The sequence below is a fragment of the Oncorhynchus clarkii genome, chromosome 3 (genome assembly GCF_045791955.1).
Source record: "Oncorhynchus clarkii lewisi isolate Uvic-CL-2024 chromosome 3, UVic_Ocla_1.0, whole genome shotgun sequence".
NCBI classification, from domain to species: domain Eukaryota; kingdom Metazoa; phylum Chordata; class Actinopteri; order Salmoniformes; family Salmonidae; genus Oncorhynchus; species Oncorhynchus clarkii.
In genome coordinates this window covers 59422791-59442876 of record NC_092149.1, presented here as the reverse complement: position 1 = coordinate 59442876, position 20086 = coordinate 59422791, and the positions used below count along the sequence as shown (strand labels likewise).

At 43.5% G+C, this 20086-nt stretch overlaps 2 protein-coding genes across 6 annotated transcripts in view; both read right to left on the bottom strand.

Annotated features, from left to right (window-relative positions):
- Positions 1 to 2990, bottom strand: part of LOC139400102 (receptor activity-modifying protein 1-like) — a 70578-nt gene extending 67588 nt beyond the window's left edge. The window contains exon 1 of the mRNA XM_071145139.1: positions 2435 to 2990. Within this exon, the coding sequence (XP_071001240.1) occupies positions 2435 to 2492 (58 nt within the window). The 5' untranslated portion in view covers positions 2493 to 2990. The remainder of the gene's footprint in view (positions 1 to 2434) is intronic.
- Positions 2991 to 3575: 585 nt separating this feature from the next.
- Positions 3576 to 20086, bottom strand: part of LOC139399977 (band 4.1-like protein 5) — a 46646-nt gene continuing 30135 nt past the window's right edge. For 3 of the 5 annotated variants that reach the window (XM_071145118.1, XM_071145117.1, XM_071145119.1), the window contains exons 17-26: positions 14915 to 15075; positions 14462 to 14553; positions 13307 to 13435; positions 13006 to 13070; positions 11416 to 11535; positions 7267 to 7348; positions 7038 to 7130; positions 6769 to 6831; positions 6460 to 6599; positions 3576 to 5727 (exon numbers count right to left, since the gene is read on the bottom strand). In XM_071145118.1, the coding sequence (XP_071001219.1) occupies positions 5661 to 5727; positions 6460 to 6599; positions 6769 to 6831; positions 7038 to 7130; positions 7267 to 7348; positions 11416 to 11535; positions 13006 to 13070; positions 13307 to 13435; positions 14462 to 14553; positions 14915 to 15075 (1012 nt within the window). In that variant the 3' untranslated portion in view covers positions 3576 to 5660. The remainder of the gene's footprint in view (positions 5728 to 6459; positions 6600 to 6768; positions 6832 to 7037; positions 7131 to 7266; positions 7349 to 11415; positions 11536 to 13005; positions 13071 to 13306; positions 13436 to 14461; positions 14554 to 14914; positions 15076 to 20086) is intronic. The other 2 variants (XM_071145121.1, XM_071145120.1) reach the window with 2 other exon arrangements.

Here is a 20086-nt window from a genome sequence, read left to right as displayed (position 1 = left end):
CCTCTGCCGACCTGTGGACGTCGGGCCCTCATACCACCCTCATGGAGTCTGTTTCTGACCGTTTGAGCAGACACATGCACATTTGTGGCCTGCTGGAGTTCATTTTGCAGGGCTCTGGCAGTGCTCCTCCTGCTCCTCCTTGCACAAAGGCGGAGGTAGCGGTCCTGCTGCTGGGTTGTTGCCCTCCTACGGCCTCCTCCACGTCCCCTGATGTACTGGCCTGTCTCCTGGTAGCGCCTCCATGCTCTGGACACTACGCTGACAGACACAGCAAACCTTCTTGCCACAGCTCGCATTGATGTCCCATCCTGGATGAGCTGCACTACCTGAGCCACTTGTGTGTGTTGTAGACTCCGTCTCATGCTACCACTAGAGTGAAAGCACCGCCAGCATTCAAAAGTGACCAAAACATCAGCCAGGAAGCATAGGAACTGAGAGGTGGTCTGTGGTTATCACCTGCAGAACCACTCCTTTATTGGGGGTGTCTTGCTAATTGCCACCTGTTGTCTATTCCATTTGCACAACAGCATGTGAAATGTATTGCCAATCAGTGTTGCTTCCTAAGTGGACAGTTTGATTTCACAGAAGTGTGATTGACTTGGAGTTACATTGTGTTGTTTAAGTATTCCCTTTATTTTTTTGAGCAGTGTGTATATGTAACTCAACAAAAAAAAGAAAAGTCTCTTTTTCACGACACTGTCTTTCAAAGATGATTTTAAAAAATCGAAATAACTTCACAGACGTTCATTGTAAAGGGTTAAAAGCACTGTTTCCCATTCTTGTTCAATAAACCATAATTAATTAATTAACGTGCACCTGTGGAACGGTCGTTAAGACACTAACAGCTTATAGACGGTAGGCAATTAAGGTCACAGTTATGAAAACTTAGTACACTAAAAGAGGCCTTTCTACTGACTCCGAAAAACACACAAATAAATATGCCAAGGGTCCCTGCCCATCTGCGTGAACGTGCCTTAGGCATGGTGCAAGGAGGCATGAGGACTATAGGGGCAAGAAATTGCAATGTCCGTACTGTGAGACGCCTAAGACAGCGCTACAGGGAGACAGCTGATCGTCCTCGCATTGGCAGACCATGTGTAACGACACCTGCACAGGATCGGTACATCCGAACATCAAACCTGTGGGTCAGGTACAGGATGGCAACAACAACTGCTTGAGTAACACCAAGAATGCACAATCCCGCCATCAGGGCTCAGACTGTCCGCAATAGGCAGAGAGAGGCTGGACTGAGGGCTTGTAGGCCTGTTGTAAGCCAGGTCCTCACCAGACATTACCGGCAACAACATCGCCTATGGGCACAAACCCACCATCGCTGGACCAGACTGGCAAAAATTGCTCTTCTCTGACGAGTCACGGTTTTGTCTCACCAGGTGTGATGGTCGGATTCGCGTTTATCGTCAAAGGAATGAGTGTTACACCGAGGCCTGTACTCTGGAGCGAGATCGATTTGGAGGTGGAGGGTCCGTCATGGTCTGGGGCGGTGTGTCACAGCATCATCGTACTGAGCTTGTTGTCATTGCAGGCAATGTCAACGCTGTGCGTTACAGGGAAGACATCCTCCTCCCTCATGTGATCCCCTTCATGCAGGCTCATCCTGACATGACCCTCCAGCATGATAATGCCACCAGCCATACTGCTGGTTGTGTGCATGATTTCCTGCAAGACTGAAATGTCAGTGTTCTGCCATGGCCAATCTAACAGGTCTGGGACCTGTTAGATTGGAGGGTGAGGGCTAGGGCCATTCCCCCCAGAAATGTCCAGGAACTTGCAGGTGCCTTGGTCTCACAACAAGAACTGGCAAATCTGGTGCAGTCCATGAGGAGATGCACTGCAGTACTTAATGCAGCTGGTGGCCACACCAGATACGGACTTACTTTTGATGTTGACCCCCTTTGTTCAGGGACACATTATTCCATTGCTGTTAGTCACATCTGTGGAACTTTTTCAGTTTATGTCTCAGTTGTTGAATCTTATGTTCACACAAATATATACACGTTAAGTTTGCTGAAAATAAATGCAGTTGACAGTGAGGACGTTTCTTTTTTTGCTGAGTTTACACACACACACACACACACACATATATATATATATACACACACACATATACATATATATATATATAAACCAACCATATGGCATCAGACAAGCACGTGTGGTCCTAATCGTTATTTTTTACATTATTCTTGAATATAAGATCTCTTTTTGAATAATATTAATCGGTTGCATATATTGTTAACCCACCTGGAAAGGGTTATTTCAATACTTTATGATAATCACTTTTGCAGTTTCTATCGGATGTGTTGGACATCGTTCATAAATTCTCTTTCATGTCCGGCCATCTGTAGAAAAGGAACAAAAGCCTTGAGGGATAGCGATGCCCTGCGCTACGCTCTTGCGTTTCTCCAAAACTCACCTACAACCAGCCAAAGTAACACCTGTTTCGACAACACTGGAGTGGTTTCCGATGCCATGGTCTTCCTTCAAAACTGTTGTCCAATGCCAGAAGTTGGAAAAGCGTTAAGATGTGTGAAACAGACGATAAAGCCTCACAAGTGTCCTCCCTAATGTTCCACTTTAAGATCGAGGCGACCCTGTTAAAGAACCATAGGGTAGTAATCCATAAGTATTTGACTCGTTCCTCTTAGCCAACTAGAAAAGGCAGCTCAACTGTCTTCACCGTCACTATCACCTTGCGCAAAAAAATAACTCTGGAGAGGTACACATGCTTCGGGTTGTCGGGAGTTCCCTTTCCGAGTAGCCTATCCGGTCAGTTAGTTGTCTTTACGAAATAGATTCGTTATCATTGAAATACATTAAGCCAACATCGCGACTGGACAAGTCAAATTTGACCAAGTCCATAAGACAGTCCAAAAACCTGGCGCAAGATTCGTGTTCACTACGAGGTACTTGGCAACTCCAACAAACCATTGCGCGTTCGAGACGCACTAATTCATAACAGTGCCTGCGCCACCAGTGAACTGTTGGGTCTCGAGCGTAAATTCTCTTGACAGTATACCAACAGAGTGAGAGCCACGGGAGCCTAAACAGAATGCAGGCTATTCTGTCTGGGGTCTGGGGATAAGGAAGTGGGCGACTATTGTTGGAGGGACTTCATTATTATGCTCAGTACTGTACAGGAAAAAATTGACAATATTTTACCTTTTATGCATTCAAATGAACATGACGTAAAATAAAAAGTGAAGTGCTCAGTATCGGCCTGGTGTGATTTTTAACCTGATACTATATCAGACAACACAACTACTACATAAAAGGTACATGGTATCAATATACATTTTAGCCTACATGTTAAGAAATAGGCAATTTCTTCACATGATAAAAGTACAATTAAGTATAAAAAAAAAATAATAATAATTGAGACCAATCCCATGGGTCAAATAAAGTGTAGTGTTAAACCAGAGCACTAAACAGACAGGGTTGATAATAAAACGGCAGAGTCCAACATCACGTAATGCTGCCCTCTAGTGTTAGCACGTGCTAACACAGAATTACAGCTCCTGCAGCACCAATAAACGGTTCCAATTGATGCTGATGGACATAGGCTTCACGTTTTTTATTTATTTGTCGTAGTAGAGACAAGGCCCAGATATATTCATTGGAAGAACTCACACTTGTTTTTTCTTTGAATACTTTTTACTTGAAGAATTTACTACATTGTACAAAATTGCTACTGGCTTAATAGTCTACATATCCTTCAAAAGTAATGATGATCAATGTACATGATACAAATTGGTGTGGTGACAAAACCTAGAGCAATTTTTTACATCTACAAACAACTTAAATACAGCGTGAATAAGGGTGCTCTTAGAAAAAGAGGAATAAATTAACGTAGAAGAGCTACAGCGAAATTGCACTTACATGGTGAAGTATAATTTCTAACCAAGAGAAGTCTCATCTCAGATACAGAGGCAAAACGAAAAGTTATTAGGTAGGTACACAGAGCACTCATGTTGGTCAATCACTCTCTCTACAATTTCTGATGCAGATATAAATCATTTATATGACACAGAATTGTTCTTGCCAGGCAAATCACTTTAGATAACTCATGATACAGCCAGTTGAGAAAGAGAGATAGTACTACAAAGCTTGGCCGTTCTTTTAAGTCGTCCAGCGAAAACATAAATCAAGAAACCATCAATTATTCTGAAACTTCACAAAAAATGAAATAAATGTGATTTTAAGACTTTTCTGTTGAGATGGGTGTTAATAGCTCACAGTTTACTTATTCAAATTAGCAGTATTTAAAATAATTCCTTCTGCTTTTACCTCTACTGCACACAGCCTCGCAAAATATCTACTTCTGATCTACTGTCCGCAGAGGCAACATATAAAAAGTCCTGAAATACATTTATGTGAGTCAATAATACAGTTGACCGACTCATTCGTACCACCAGAGATCCTAGATGTGATTGGGTTAGTCTGGAGAAGAACCAATGGGGTGCCAGTATGTGATAGGCCTATTTCCTGTGTCAAGCCTGACAGTCATTGATGACCACAGCCAGAAACAGTGTCAAGACGACATGATGAGAAATTACCATCACATACAGTATATAGTAACACAAAAAATAAAATGTACAGTAAGTATAGGCCTAGACACAGGAGTAATAATAGAAGTATTAGTAGTTCTTTGTTGTATAAAGTTACAATCAGAATTTCACATTGAGCTAGCTAAGTAAGGCAGGATGTAGCTAGTGTTTTTTTATGGAGATAGAAAAGGTATAACGTTTTAGGTATGAATTGTTCGTGGTTCAATTCATACCTGCATGCTACAGATTGCAGTTGTCATCCTCAGATGATCGAGTCATAATCTGGATCAGAACATTCTAGTGAAAGCCAGGTCCTAACTGAACACTAAATGCTGGCGCTTGATCAATACAACTCACTTAAAAAAAAGCAAAAGGGGAAAAAACAGGACAAAAAAAAAAAGAAAAAAAAAAAAAAGTAAAATGTCAGTAGAAAGTAATTGCCCATCCTATCAAGAGTCCAGGTCCAGTGCTCCAATTTAATTCAGCGGTTTGAGGTACAGTGATGAGGCTAGGTTCTTTGATACAGTGGTTCTTCATCCAGGTAGGCAGCCTCAGGTTGACAGATCATCTCCCTGAATGGGCTGTGTGGAGGTGGTGTGCTGAACACAGGAATGTACCCAATGCCAAAGGGTGTCAAAAAATTGTCTCAAAGAGTCCAGTCAGACATGGTCATCTTTGCTTTGTCCTCTTCCTTAGCTCTCAGCATTTATTGCAGTCCCTTCCTGCTATCAACATATCTAAAAGAACGGTGTGCGCACTGTGTAGGTAATTAGGCATGCTTATGAGAGGACCAGTGACACAACTAAAGTACTAAAATAGAAAAAAAGGAATAAAATAATAAATACTTCTCCAAACTGGACTGTTGTAAGAAAGAATTCCAATAATCCAATGTCATGATTGCAGCTGGTTTGGGAATTGTTTGGGAATGCCATAGGAGTTGCTGGTTGTAACTAGAGCAGGAACTTTCCCCAGTTTTGGAAATGCAGTAAAATATTAATCTTGTGTTAAGGGTGGTAAGTAGCCCACTAGTTTGGGAATGCCAGGAATAGGACATAATTGTTATGAGCAGGGCAGAAGCTAGCCCCCGATTCCCTCTCAGAGCTCAGTGGTCAACAGACCTTTGGGCTTTGTGCCGTCCTTCTTGGGTACCTGGGCAGCAATGCTGGTGAGAGGAGAACAAAATGAAAAGCCCGGAACTCCTACCTTTCAGAGTGCACAACATACAGTCATGTATAATAGTAATATTCTAGTAGAACAGTAATATTGTATTGCTAACCAGTATAATGGGATGCAAGAGAACACAACGTAATGAGAAACCAAAATGAGAAAGTGCATATCCATCATCCTACGTATATTGTTTCAGGAGACCTGGCTGCAGCAGAAATCAAATCACATTGTATTTGTCAAATGCGCCAAATACAACAGATGTAGTAGACCTAACAGTGAAATGCTACAACTTACTTGACGCGAGCGCTGCTTTTTTGTAATTGTAAAAATGGCAAACCCAGAAAGCCTACTACCTTCTAGAGTCCACAACATTAATCCTTACTAACAGAGTTCATTCAGCAGTATAACCAAACTTTATAACTTGTGCAGAGAAGTAGTATAAAGTCAAACATCAAGCTCTAGCCTTCACCATGTTATTAGAACAAGATATGGAAGCTCATCAGGAACATAATTAAGGCAATTGGGATGTTAAACACAACAAGCTTCCATTAATAACAAGGGGAATTATTTGGTCTACTCTCTACACAGCATACTAAACATAGCATATGACATGGTGTGAAAAGCGCATAGCAACTAAGACTAGCTGCCATGAACACAATGTCCAGATGAGATGATCAAAACAGAAATAGGACAAGGCAGCGATGATGATGTGTCATGACTGATTTACCTTGTGGCAATCACATTGTGAGTTTGAGAGAACAGATGGGGGTGCAGGGTTGGGGCAATAGCCCCCCCTTCAGGTTGGAGAGGGGCGGCGGTCTTGGCAGAGGGTTCAAGGAGGCCGTTAGTAAAGATGGCAGTGGGCGGCTGCATTAGAATGGGAGGAGAAGGAAAGTGGACTGGGTCAGTCTCTATGAGGGATGGACTATGGACAGACAGACTAAAAGACAGACATACTTTGGCCCTGAGGTCAGTCCATCATGAACAGACTAAAGACAGACAGGAGCACTAAAGCCCAGAAGACACCAGTACTCACTGCAGCAGGGACGATCCAGCGAGGTGATATCATGGACTTAGACTGCACTGGTGCTGGTGGTAACTACAAGAGATCCACGTTCAAGAGTTATACTCAAAGCACCAAACCTGTAAACATACTGCAGGCCTATGAACTCAATTGTGATAGAAATTTCAAGACACTGGTTTATTATTCGGTCTTGACTGTTGTGGACAACCGCATTCAGCTACAGTAGCTTTAACATGAGTCAGTGAGGGTTATTTTATGGCAGATGGGGTCTAGAGACTTACTACTGGGGTTGGATCTGAGAAATCTATCAGGTTATCACTCAGCGGGACTGGCAGCGGCGGCAGGGTGGGCATCTCCAGCTCCTCTGGTTTGGCCTGCGTAGCGAAAAGCCAACGGCTATGTTAACAGCTCACATATTACATACAATTATTTCTGTGCATTCAGATGTGTTTTAATATATGCAACGCAAGCGAGAAACTGGTAAAGCAAAACACAGCTTAAATTTGAAACCTTTGACGGCAGTCCTTCGTTAAGTATTTCAGCAGCCATCATGGTTGCTGACGGCATGAGATCCGCAGCCACCATCTCAACACTGAAGACAACAGAGAAACAAGACAGATGGATAAGTGTTTTTCATTTCTTTAGAGTCTGATGAGGTACTGAAATTGCAAGGCTAACGTGCACATTGTCAATGGAAATAAAATCCTAGGCATGTGCTTAATATGCAAAGACATGGATGTAACGATTCACCGATACGCATCCGTCCACGATTCAAATCTTTAAGACATGCATGCATCGGTCCGTGAACCCCAAACTGATCAAAAATGTAGCAGGCGTCTGTTAGGAAATCGACTCAAAACTTAACGAATCAATGTGTTTTGCTCATATTACATTCTACCTTTTTGAAAATTACATCTTATTTTGTGACAACTGATGCATCCTCTCCTTCAGTGTCAAACTAAGCATGCAACGGTGTTGACAGTCACTGATCTGCAAGTCCTTTTGCATGACGAACAACCCCAGGCAATATCAGTAGCCTGGTTAAACAGCTTCACGCGCTGACCAATACGAGCTAGGTGGCCTGTTCCTGATCTTGCACATCTGCATGGCACTTCCAACATTCATATGCTAAAATGGTTTGCGCGATATTAGGCTTTATTAGTAGTGACAACCTGTAATTTGCTAGGTTTTGTTAAACTATCTGCTGTTGAAAATGGTGTTTTACCCAAATAAAAGCAAGCTGCTGGAGACAACTCATCTTGCTATACCTGCTGAACGGGGCTTTCAATTGATTTTGTGATTGTTCAGGTTCACCATCAGCAATAGTTCTGGTAGTTTTGCTTTAAACAGTCAGTGTATATGGTCATTATTAGATATCCAGGGTCAAGTTAATAATTTCATAACGAGGACAGCAATTCGGTTTTGTGAGGCACACTGCATTGAGGAAGGAGAAAATAAGCGCCGTAAAAAAACTTCCAAACGGTCAATAGCATTTAATTTTGAGATGGGTGTGAAATCCAAAGTTTTGCTATATCTTCATTGGCTATGTCTAGCGTTGCAAAAGGAGGGTATAACTGGAAACGTTCAGAATTCTGGTAACTTTAAAGGTTTATTTAGAAGTTCATAAAATGACATATAGTGGCCTTCTTGGATACTACAGATGACCACAGGTGTCTAATTATCTCTGGCTCTCTGTGTGTAAAATATATGAAATAATTAAATAAGATTATGGAAATAAAACAGAATGACAAAGCTGTAAAACAAATAAACCATCTTCGTGAATACCATTGGTGTTTAATATGAGGGTTTCAGCATAAAATATCCATATATATAGTACACATTTAGTTTACGTGTATACACTGCTCAAAAAAATAAAGGGAACACTTAAACAACACAATGTAACTCCAAGTCAATCACACTTCTGTGAAATCAAACTGTCCACTTAGGAAGCAACACGGATTGACAATAAATGTCACATGCTGTTGTGCAAATGGAATAGACAACAGGTGGAAATGATAGGCATTTAGCAAGACACCCCAAATAAATGAGTGGTTCTGCAGGTGGTGACCAGACCACTTCTCAGTTCCTATGCTTCCTGGCTGATGTTTTGGTCACTTTTGAATGCTGGGATGTGCTTTCACTTTAGTGGTAGCATGAGACGGAGTCTACAACCCACACAAGTGGCTCAGGTAGTGCAGCTCATCCAGGATGGGACATCAATGCGAGCTGTGGCAAGAAGGTTTGCTGTGTCTGTCAGCGTAGTGTCCAGAGCATGGAGGCGCTACCAGGAGACATCAGGAGTACATCAGGAGACGTGGAGGAGGCCGTAAGAGGGCAACAACCCAGCAGCGGGACCGCTACCTCCGCCTTTGTGCAAGGAGGAGCAGGAGGAGCACTGCCAGAGCCCTGCAAAATGACCTCCAGCAGGCCACAAATGTGCATGTGTCTGCTCAAACGGCCAGAAACCGACTCCATGAGGGTGGCATGAGGGCCCGACGTCCACAGGTGGGGGTTGTGCTTACAGCCAAACACTGTGCAGGACGTTTGGCATTTGCCAGAGAACACCAAGATTGGCAAATTCGCCACTGGCGCCCTGTGCTCTTCACAGATGAAAGCAGGTTCACACTGAGCACGTGACAGACGTGACAGTCTGGAGACGCCGTAGAGAACGTTCTGCTGCCTGCAACATCCTCCAGCATGACCGGTTTGGCGGTGGGTCAGTCATGGTGTGGGGTGGCATTTCTTTGGGGGGCCCCCCCCATGTGCTCACCAGAGGTAGCCTGACTGCCATTAGTTACCGAGATGAGATCCTCAGACCCCTTGTGAGACCATATGCTGGTGTGGTTGGCCCTGGGTTCCTCCTAATGCAAGACAATGCTAGACCTCATGTGGCTGGAGTGTGTCAGCAGTTCCTGCAAGAGGAAGGCATTGATGCTATGGACTGGCCTGCCCGTTTCCCAGACCTGAATCCAATTGAGCACATCTGGGACATCATGTCTCGCTCCATCCGCCAACGTTGCACCACAGACTGTCCAGGAGTTGGCGGATGCTTTAGTCCAGGTCTGGGAGGAGATCCCTCAGGAGACCATCCGCCACCTCATCAGGAGCATGCCCAGGCGTTGTAGGGAGGTCATACAGGCACGTGGAGGCCACACACACTACTGAGCCTCATTTTGACTTGTTTTAAGGACATTACATCAAAGTTGGATCAGCCTGTAGTGTGGTATTCCACTTTAATGTTGTGTGACTCCAAATCCAGACCTCCATGGGTTGATCAATTTGATTTCCATTGATAATTTTTGTGTGATTTTGTTGTCAGCACATTCAACTATGTAAAGAAAAAAGTATTTAATAAGAATATTTCATTCATTCAGATCTAGGATGTGTTATTTTAGTGTTCCCTTTATTTTTTTGAGCAGTGTATGCATGTGCTGTCAATGTTTTGGCGTCAAACTGGTGGCAGTTGTGAAAAAGTCAATAGTTGGAAGAGTTGCAGAGTAATAGAAAATAATGCCATTGTTGATTAACTGCTTAATGCTTTAGTCATTAATTACTAGTAGGCTATTTTCTATCTACTAGAAACTCATGGACATGTATACAAAATTAATACTACATGTTAAAGTTATTCAAGTATAACTTACCAAAGTATTCATAACTGACAAATATTTGTTGTTAATTACCAAAATGACTGATACCAGTAACTTTGAAAATGTACTGCTAATTTTGCAACCCTAGCTATGTCATAGCTAATTTGTAAACGATTAAATATGGATACATTACTAGCTCAAACACTTAACCTCCTAGAGTCGATTTGTCCACGCCCTGCGGAAATCTAATAAGCATATTAAACAATCCCCATTCAAATCTGGCAGTTTAAACTAGAGATAAAAAAAAAACACTGGTTGTTGCATTGGATGCTTCTCAATCCACTGCATCGGTCGATGTCGGAATTCCGCATCTGCGGTGAAAGGTGACAGAGCTAGAGTGTTTGTCGGACCATGAGACATCCTGAAAATCGTTCTCACATAATCGAACGGTTTGGCCTAGATACCATTATGGCCCCTCCATGGAAAAATGACTCTCACAAACACGATGGTTACAAACTAACATGTATCGGAGCCCATGTATCTACATACAAATCGAATCGTCTTGAAAAGGGAAAGATGCACACCTCTAAGACATGTATCAAGGCAGAATTTAGTCATGTGACATGGGCACACATGACTCCCATGCTCCTCCAGAAGGCAGCAGAGAGCTGTGTAAAAACAACAGCTTTGTCTTGAGTTCTGCGACATATAGCCTAGTAGCTTACCACCGTGTTTTCCCACTCCAGTCCTAGAGTACCCTTTAACACTCCTAGAAACTACGAGGTAATATACAGTATATCTCCTCAAATGATTCTCTCAGATGGAGCTGTTGTCCTGAGGCTGCCTTGTGGTACCTTATGGCCGGGAGAACATGGGACAGGTGGCCCCCTCTAATCTGTGTGTGGCCCACTCCCTCCCTCCATCTCATATGCATACATCATTTTACACAGGGCGATAAGCATCCCATTTGAACCATCAAAGGCACTTCAAGAAGAATTAAGCAAGAACATATTGAAACCCCCCCCCCCCCCCCCCCCCAAAAACCTACAAAATTTTCAAATGGCAGTCTCACCTGGGCCCAGCATTGGTCAGCAGCGTGGGTTTGAGCAGGTCCCATGACTCATGTCTCTCAGGACGTCCAGTGAGAGACAGGGACGAGTTGCTGCCCATACGCCCACTACGCACCTTCAGCCTGAGACAGACGAGCAGTGGACATTTGAACAGATCTATACTACACCAACACTGACATTCAACATTCCCTGTTTGTATAGGCTATTTGAGATTTTCAATGTGAGTCACAGTTTCATTTTGGCGAGTCACACTGGACACACAAGCTGCATCGATTCTTGTTGTTGTGCACATTGTTTGCTTTGAAGTGTTAGGTTTGAGCTCTTTCAGACTAACACGGAACCCAAACCCGGCTGCGCGCGTGCGCCATCGTGCATACGTTTATTTTGTCCCCCTACATCACGACACGCAGGTCAAAATAAGCTCGGAACCAATTACATTAATTTGGGAACAGGTCGAAAAGCATTAAACATGTATGGCAATTTAGCTCGTTAGCTTGCACTTGCTAGATAATTTGTCATATTTAGCTAGCTTGCTGTTGATAGCTAATTTGTCCTGGGATATAAACATTGAGTTGTTATTTTACCTGAAATGCACAAGGTCCTCTACTCCACCAATTAATCCACACATAAAACGGTCAACCGAATCGTTTATAGTCATCTCTCCTCCTTCCAGGCTTTTTCATCTTTGAACTTATATGGTGATTGGCATCTAAACTTTCATAGTTTTCCTACACTGACCGGCAACATAGTTTGTCTTTCAATCACCCATGTTGGTATAACCAATGAGGAGATGGCACGTGGGTACCTGCTTCTATAAACCAATGAGGAGGAGTGGAGAGGCAGGACTTGCAGCGCGATCTGCGTCAGAAATAGAAAGGATATAGGAAATAAGGAAATATTTTAGCCCTTGGCAACGCAGACGCTCGTTGACGCTCGCGATAATTGAATAACATGCAATAATTGAATAACAGATTTCTACATGTATTTTACAACGCACGCGACACAAGCGGTGTGGTCAGCCTATATTCTTCACCACCATACACAATCACTTTAGAAAAGCTTCTGGAAGAACCACTACTGTATCAACCACAAGTGTCCCGCCCCACAGATAAATGGTCATCCCCGGGGAATGAGCTGTTGATTCAGGGATTATTGTCATAACAGAATTATGCTAAGAGTCCTCATTAATATTCTAGCTGCTAATGGACTTGAGCGGCAGGGAGGTTCTGATTGGCTGAGGCTGGCTGTGGAGTGTTGGGGTAGCTCAGGGACATCCCATTCACATTTTAGCCATTTAGCAGAATCTCTTATTCAGAGTGATGAGGGTAAAGTGCTTTGCTCAAGGGCACAGATTTTCCCCCTGGCCGGCTCTGGAATTCGAACCAGTGACTTTTCATACTGGCCCAAAGTTCCTACTGGGCTACCTGCACCCATCATTCCAAGATGGGTGTTTCCTTTCTCATCAAATAATGTACAATAAAGTCTGGTCGTCCAATGCTCTTAATGCATGAGGTGGAGTGAAACACTGCACATTTCTGCGTGAAGGGTAGACACTAGGAACACAACCATACTGTCTTTGTGACCTCACTCACCTGGCTGATGCTTCCTGTAGGTTGGTGTTCTTGTCCCCGATCACAACGTGCTCCTCCAGTGATCCCTATAACATACAGAACATCAGTACATCGAGGAGAGGGCTACAAGAATCAATATGTCTGGTTGCGTGTCCTTCAAAGATAAAATTGCAGCAGTATCCACAATCCAAGGGTTTACAGCACTTATACAACACACCCCCATTTACATCTAAGATTCCAAAGCATCCCTATGCAATTTCGATGTTGACCCAAGATAATTTCTGAGTGTCCACAGACGGAGTGCTAGAGTCCAGTAAAGTACCTTGAGAGCAGCCTCTGCCTGAGCTTTAAGGATGTTGCTCTTCAGGTCCTCTGGGGGGCGCAGTGGAGCGAGCACAGGGCTGCTGCCTACACTGTTCAGACACTTCTCTGTGAGCTTCACCACGTCCTCCTGTGTGTGTGTGTGTGTGTGGGGGGGGGATTTCACATGCACACAAAACACGCAGACAAACACACAGACGGACAATGGAAAGGTTGTAGTTATGTCGGCAGGTAGCCTAGTGGTTAGAGTGTTGGGCCGGTAACCGAAAGGTTGCTAGATCGAATCCCCGAGCTGACAAGGTAAAAATCTGTTGTTCTGCCCCTGAACAAGGCAGTTAACCCACTGTTCCTAGGCCGTCATTGTAAATAAGAATTTGTTCTTAACTGACTTGCCTAATTAAATAAAAAGTCTCCTTTGCCTTCTACCTCCCTCTGGATAAATAAACATAGTAACCTTACAGACGAGAGGTCAGATAGGCTGAGAGGAGGCAGGAAGTTGAGCTTCACATCTCGTCTGACCTTCCACATTGGGGCGGCAACTATTTCAGAAAATGCTTATTTGCAAACCTGAGTCGAAAACGAGTACCTAAAACTAGGCAGCATATGTAATATAATATACACACATGAGGAAGTGTCACGCTTTAGTAAACATCTTTAAATGACCAATAGCTTTGTTATGAGCAGTCAGATACACTGTGTCCCCCCTGGCATACAATGGCTCGCCACCCCAGCCCCACCCACTCCCTACTGGGGTGCTCCCTGTCTGCCATTGTGTCTATACATTAGCCTGTCATAGTGACCTACTGTTTGCCTCAGCATATGGGACCCTAAAACTAGTGGCAAACCCCCTGCCCTTACCTACGAAATCAAATATCACACATACGCTTTTGTTTTGACAAACTGTCCCACTCCCACCAGAGACTGTAAATGCAGCTCTCGGTTCCCGTTCCCATACGTTACAATGCAGCGCTGCTCGCGTGAGTGACATTAAGCAGGCTTTGTCCCCTTTAGAGTGTGGTGTGTGTGTTCCCAGTAATGTGTGCATGAGTCCAAGAGTGTATGTACCCAGTATGCATGTCGCTGTGAATTTGAGCACAGAGGGCATGCAGAATATATCCGCTCTTTTCCTCTCCCATACCCAGCTCAGTGCACTGACCTGGTTGTTCATGTTGAGATTGACGTTAGCTCTGGAAGGGACAGGGAGTGGGGCACTGTCCAGTTCCAGCTGCTTCAGCCGCGCTGCCGCCTCTGTGGGAGAAACACAAACAGTCTTTACTCACAGCACACATACCAACACCAATCCTTGTGGAGCACACAGAGAAAATCTAACTATTGAAAACATTTCATAGTTCCATTTGTAACTTTCAATATAAATATATATATTTATTTTTTTAACAGTTTCTGGTGTACTTAGCCTCCAATTACAAAAGATGCCTTTGGTAGGCAGGATATTTGTAAGGCAGTTTTCTTTTTAACATTATACACCCTTACCGAACAACTTCATTTGCAAGGGGGAGTACTTTTTAATGGAGGTTGTAACTACTACGGTTACCCACAATAAGCTTAGTATTTGCATGACTATTGTCGGTGTGTGTGTGTGTAAGCTCACCAGCAAGAGAGACTGTGTCGTCTGCCGTGAGGCTGGAGGCGGAGGCTGCCATGCTTGGCCCCGCCTCCTCAGGCAAGCCTGCTGTCGCCATGGGAACAGGCGCCCGGATGACATCATCGACGCACGTCTCCAGCAGATCAGCTACGAGGGGCAGTGGCATGCTGCAGGGGGGAGAGGACAGGACATGAGGATAGACAGAAACACACATTGATTCACCAACATATAGGAGACAGAGGTTTTTCCTGGCCATGTGACTGAGCAGGAAAAAGTCAGGGCCTTAACATGAGAATGACTTACCTGAACACTCTGGAAGACAAAGACTGAAGAGTTTGTCATACTGACAGTGCATGAGGCTCAGCACCCTGGATCCTACTCAACTAAAAACGGATGGAAGAAATGCCCCCATATCCATAACTACGATTGTAACTCAACAGTTGCTTGATCAGCCCTCAAATTAGCACAAGTAAGAATACACTGTATGGGAATGACAAAATAGCATGTTTCTTCCATCAAAGAGGACCTGGAATTGTGACATGAAACTTTTGTTGCTAAACTCCGGCAGGGTAGACTGTAGCTTACACTCGGGCTGCAGCCGGAGGACAAAGACCTGATGAATGCTGAGAAGAATATTACCACACATACTGCCTTAAGACATGTAGACCTGACACACCAGGCATCATGTTAGATGACATGGGCCTCATTCATACAAATCTCTCTCACAGTTTGGGAGGGAAAGGGAGACAGGAATGAGAGGAGTGTTGGAGGGGTAGAGGGAGTATAGAGTGGGGGAGGTGTACTAGCTAGTGAGTCACATTCCATAAGTGACTGCAGTGAGATTACAGGCTGGAAGAGGCTTTGATAGAACTGGTTTCAGTTTTCTTAGAGACACATTCGCTCCCTCCCTCATGGTAAAGAACATGCTGTCTGCTGCTAATAATTAGCCCACAGGAATCAGCGTGACCATATTTCAGCCAAACAGCACTCACTGCCTCTAGAAAAATAATAAAAAAGCAATGAGTACACTGAAACCATAAACTGCCTACTCACAAGGAGATGGGCTCTTAAAATAAAAAAAAATGCTATTCATTATCAAAGGTCTCAAAGTACAATACAGAGACAATATTTAGTCACATGACAATGTAAACAGGAAGCTCATTTAAAATAAATCTTCATTGGTAGAGCTGTGAAAGTACCAGTAGTGTCAACATATAGAAATACTAGAGAACATTCAAATGAACCAGCTAGGAACTAACAATACACTGTTAGAAGTTTTTATTCCATCTATCTGTATTCATAATTTGTGCATTAATTCAACACAGAAAAGGCAAGATTTAGACATTAGAAATGTGTGCAGATCCATAAAACGTACCAACATAGATAAAAATCACTCATAGAATTTGGGTTAAATGAAATATTTGGATGATTAAGACTAGACAAAGACAGCCATATGAAATAAAACAGATAAAACCAACTGCTTGGGGCAGTGAAGGCCAAAAAGGAACATTTCATATCCCTGGATAATAAAGTCATTCTTCAGAGAGATGGATGTCTGTCTATAATGGAACAGAACAGTGGTCCAGTGGGTTCATGCGCTCTCCTCTTGCCAACAGGCTGGTTATTGTCAATCTTTCTTGCCAGCCCTGGACAGTGTCACTGGGGAGGGGTGTGATATGTTTCAGTGGTTGAGTGAGGAGGTGGTATACGAGGGAGTAAACAAATCCAGGTAGTGTGGCGTCACCCGAGCGCAGAGAGCTCTGTCTGGTCTGTTTCTTGTTGAAGATTAGGCTAGGGTCCTAGTGAGACATGTGGGTGAGACAGGGGAAAGGTTGTGACAAGGTCCAGTGGTGTCCGCCCACCCACCTCCAGGAGGAGAAGGAGAGGGTCAGCATTGGGTGGTGAGAGGGGGGAGCGGCCTGGACAGAAAGTTGAAGGAAAAGAGGGTGAGGAGGTATAGCACGGTTAACACAAGATGGGAGGATTGTAAAAGTCAAAAAGAGGAGTGTGGAATAGAGAGTGAGAGGAGAAATATAGCAGAACGTACAGAATAGGACTTAACCTGCCTTGGTGTATTAGGTGTTCAGTGACTATCCCCTGTGTGTGACTATTCTTTCCGCAAACTATGTGATGAAGTACAAGACAGAGGTCAACTGGATGTCCTGAAGCTAGCCTTCCTATACATGTTAGTATTACGACAGCGCCGAGAATGAGTTTGGAAACAATGACACGGTCACCATTGCTGTTGAAAAGACCGAAATTAACCTCTGAATTGATGGAAAGACCCTACATCCGTCACAACCATGATATTGTGACATATCACTCCATTACGATCTAAAGGAGATATGATTAATCTACTCATTCTTTAGAGTGTGTTACCTTCATAACTAGGTCAGTGGAATGGAAGCACTGCATAGCAAATGACAGAATACATCTACCAATGTGGACAGTTTTACAAACTTAATGTCAGTGAACAGCGTTTCTCATGCCGCATAACAAGCACTTCAGTCAACTCAAAAATGGGGAAATACTACATTCTTAATACCCAGACATTAGGCTAACCTCTAGAGAAGCTAAATAATTGCATGCCGGTGGTGCTATATTAACACGGCTTATGTTAGGGGTTTGAATTCATAACATGTTTCCAGTACTATAGGAGGTGGATGACGTGTATAATTGAGTGTGAAACTGAGGTCAAAGAGGTAACAGGAAAACAGATGGGGAGTCAGATGACATAACACGTCAAACAGAGACATGTTGGACAGTTTATTTAATGTCAAACTAAAACCAGGCTGAAGGAAACATGGAGCTACTGTAGCTAGCGAGCTACAAATGTGCTTGCTGTGTTGGCATGCAGAAGCGTTGGCATGCAGAAGCGTTGTCATGCATTGGTTAGGTTAGTGGAAAAGCAGGCAGATGAGTGAGTGGGCGGTGCAGGTGAATTGAGGGTGAGAGAAGAGGGTCAATTGAGGGTAGTATGCAGAATCAACCACCGGTTAGGGTGAGGGGGATTTAACCTAATGACCAAATTCATTGCAACTCCTATGCTTCTGTAAGACTCCATTTCTTAGGGCTTGAAAACTTAACACAGGCCCTTTCCTACATCTAATTACTTACTTGTGAATCCTCAACAACATTATCTTGAATATCTTCCAAAGTAAAGCCAGGAGCACCAAGCAGTCAGCAAAGAACTTAAGGAATGTGTCTAGCAGGTCGACTTAATTGCCAGTAAGTGAACAAACAAATTCTCAATATGAATCAATTCAAGAGATTATCGAAATTACAGGAAGGAACAAAACCCCCTGAAACAAATTTGAACCTCTGAAACCCTTATCGTTAAACATTAGTCATGATACTAGTCCTTAAAAGGCTGTGCTCCGGTCCTGGTCGATTCACATGATCAGATGCAGTGTTACATCAGAGCTCCAGCCAAATCACTGCCTCATTTATTAATTTGAAGGTATAGCATTACCAGTAAATCATTTCACTGACTGATCTAAAATACTTAAATTCTACTACTTAGTCGCCATTAAAAAGCATTTCTGAATCTCCTTACTGTACAATCCCTTGAAAACCTTGCTTCAGTCAGAGGTATAATAGGCGACATATAGATACACTGACTGTATAAAACATTAAGAACCCCTTCCTAATATTGAGTTGCACCCCCATTTTGTCCTCAGAACAGCCTCAATTCGTCAGGGCATGGAATTCCACAAGGTGTTGAAAGCGTTCCACAGGACACTGGTCCATGCTGACTCCCACAGTTGTGTCACGTTTTATTTATTTAACTAGGCACAACATCTGTGGAGAGACCTGAAAAGAGCAAAACTGACTTGCACGGGAACCTGGGAATATGTTGAGCCTGAAAGCCGCAGCAGCAGTTCTTGACAACCGGTGTGCCTGGCACTTACGACCATAACTTGTTCAAATACATTTAAATAGTTTGTCTTGCCCAGGTCACCCTCTGAAAGGCACACACACCATTCATATCTCAATGCTTTAAAAAAAAAAACATTCTTTAAGCTATCTCCTCCCCTTCATTTTACAGCCTTATTCTAAAATGGATGAAATGATAATTTCCTATCAATTTCAAATGACAAAGTGAAAACAAATTAAATGTTTTCAAAATTACATCCTGTGCATCCTGTTTCTATTGATCATCCTTCATATTGGAGTCCACCTGTGGTAAATTCAATTAACTGGACATGATTTGGAAAGGCATGTCTATATTAAGTCCCACAGTTGACAATGCAAAAACCAAGCCATGAGGTAGAAGGAATTGTCCGTAGAGCTACGAGACAGGATTGTGTCGAGGCACAGATCTGGGGAAGGGTACCAAAACATTTATGCAGCATTGAAGGTCCCCAAGAACACAGTGGCCTCATCATTCTTAAATGGAAGAAGTTTGGAACCACCTAGACTCTTCCTAGAGCTGGCTGTCTGGCCAAACTGAGCAATCGGGAGAGAAGGGACATGGTCAGGGAGGTGAACCCCGATCGTCACTCTGACAGAGCTCCAGAATGCCTACGTGGAGATGGGAGAACCTTCCAAAAGGACAATCAATCAGGCATTTATGGTAGAGTTGCCAGACAGCCACTCCTCAGTAAAAAGGCACATAACAGCCCGCTTGGAGTTTGCCAAAAGGCACCTAAAGACTGACCATGAGAAATAAGATTCTCTGGTCTGATGACACCAAGATTGAAATCTTTGGCCTGAATGCCAAGTGTCAGCATAATGCTGTGGGTATTTTTTTCAGCGGCATAGACTGGGAGACTAGTCAGGATCGAGGCAAAGATGAAAGGAGCAAAGTAGAGAGAGATCCTTGATGAAAACCTGCTCCAGAGTGCTCAGGACCTCAGACTAGGGTGAAGGTTCACATTCCAACAGGATAATGACCTTAAGCACACAGCCAAGACAACGATTGTAGTGGCTTTCGGGACAAGTCTCTGCATGTCCTTGAGCAGCACTGCCAGAGCCCAAACTTGAACCTGATCGAACATCTGTGGAGAGACCTGAAAATAGCTGTGCAGCAACACTCTCACGCCAACCTGACAGAGCTTGAGAGGATCTGCAGAGAGGAATGGGAGAAACTCCTCAAATACAGGTGACAAGCTTGTAGTGCCATATTCAAGAAGACTCAATGCTGTAATTGCTGCCAAAGGTGCTTCAACAAAGTAC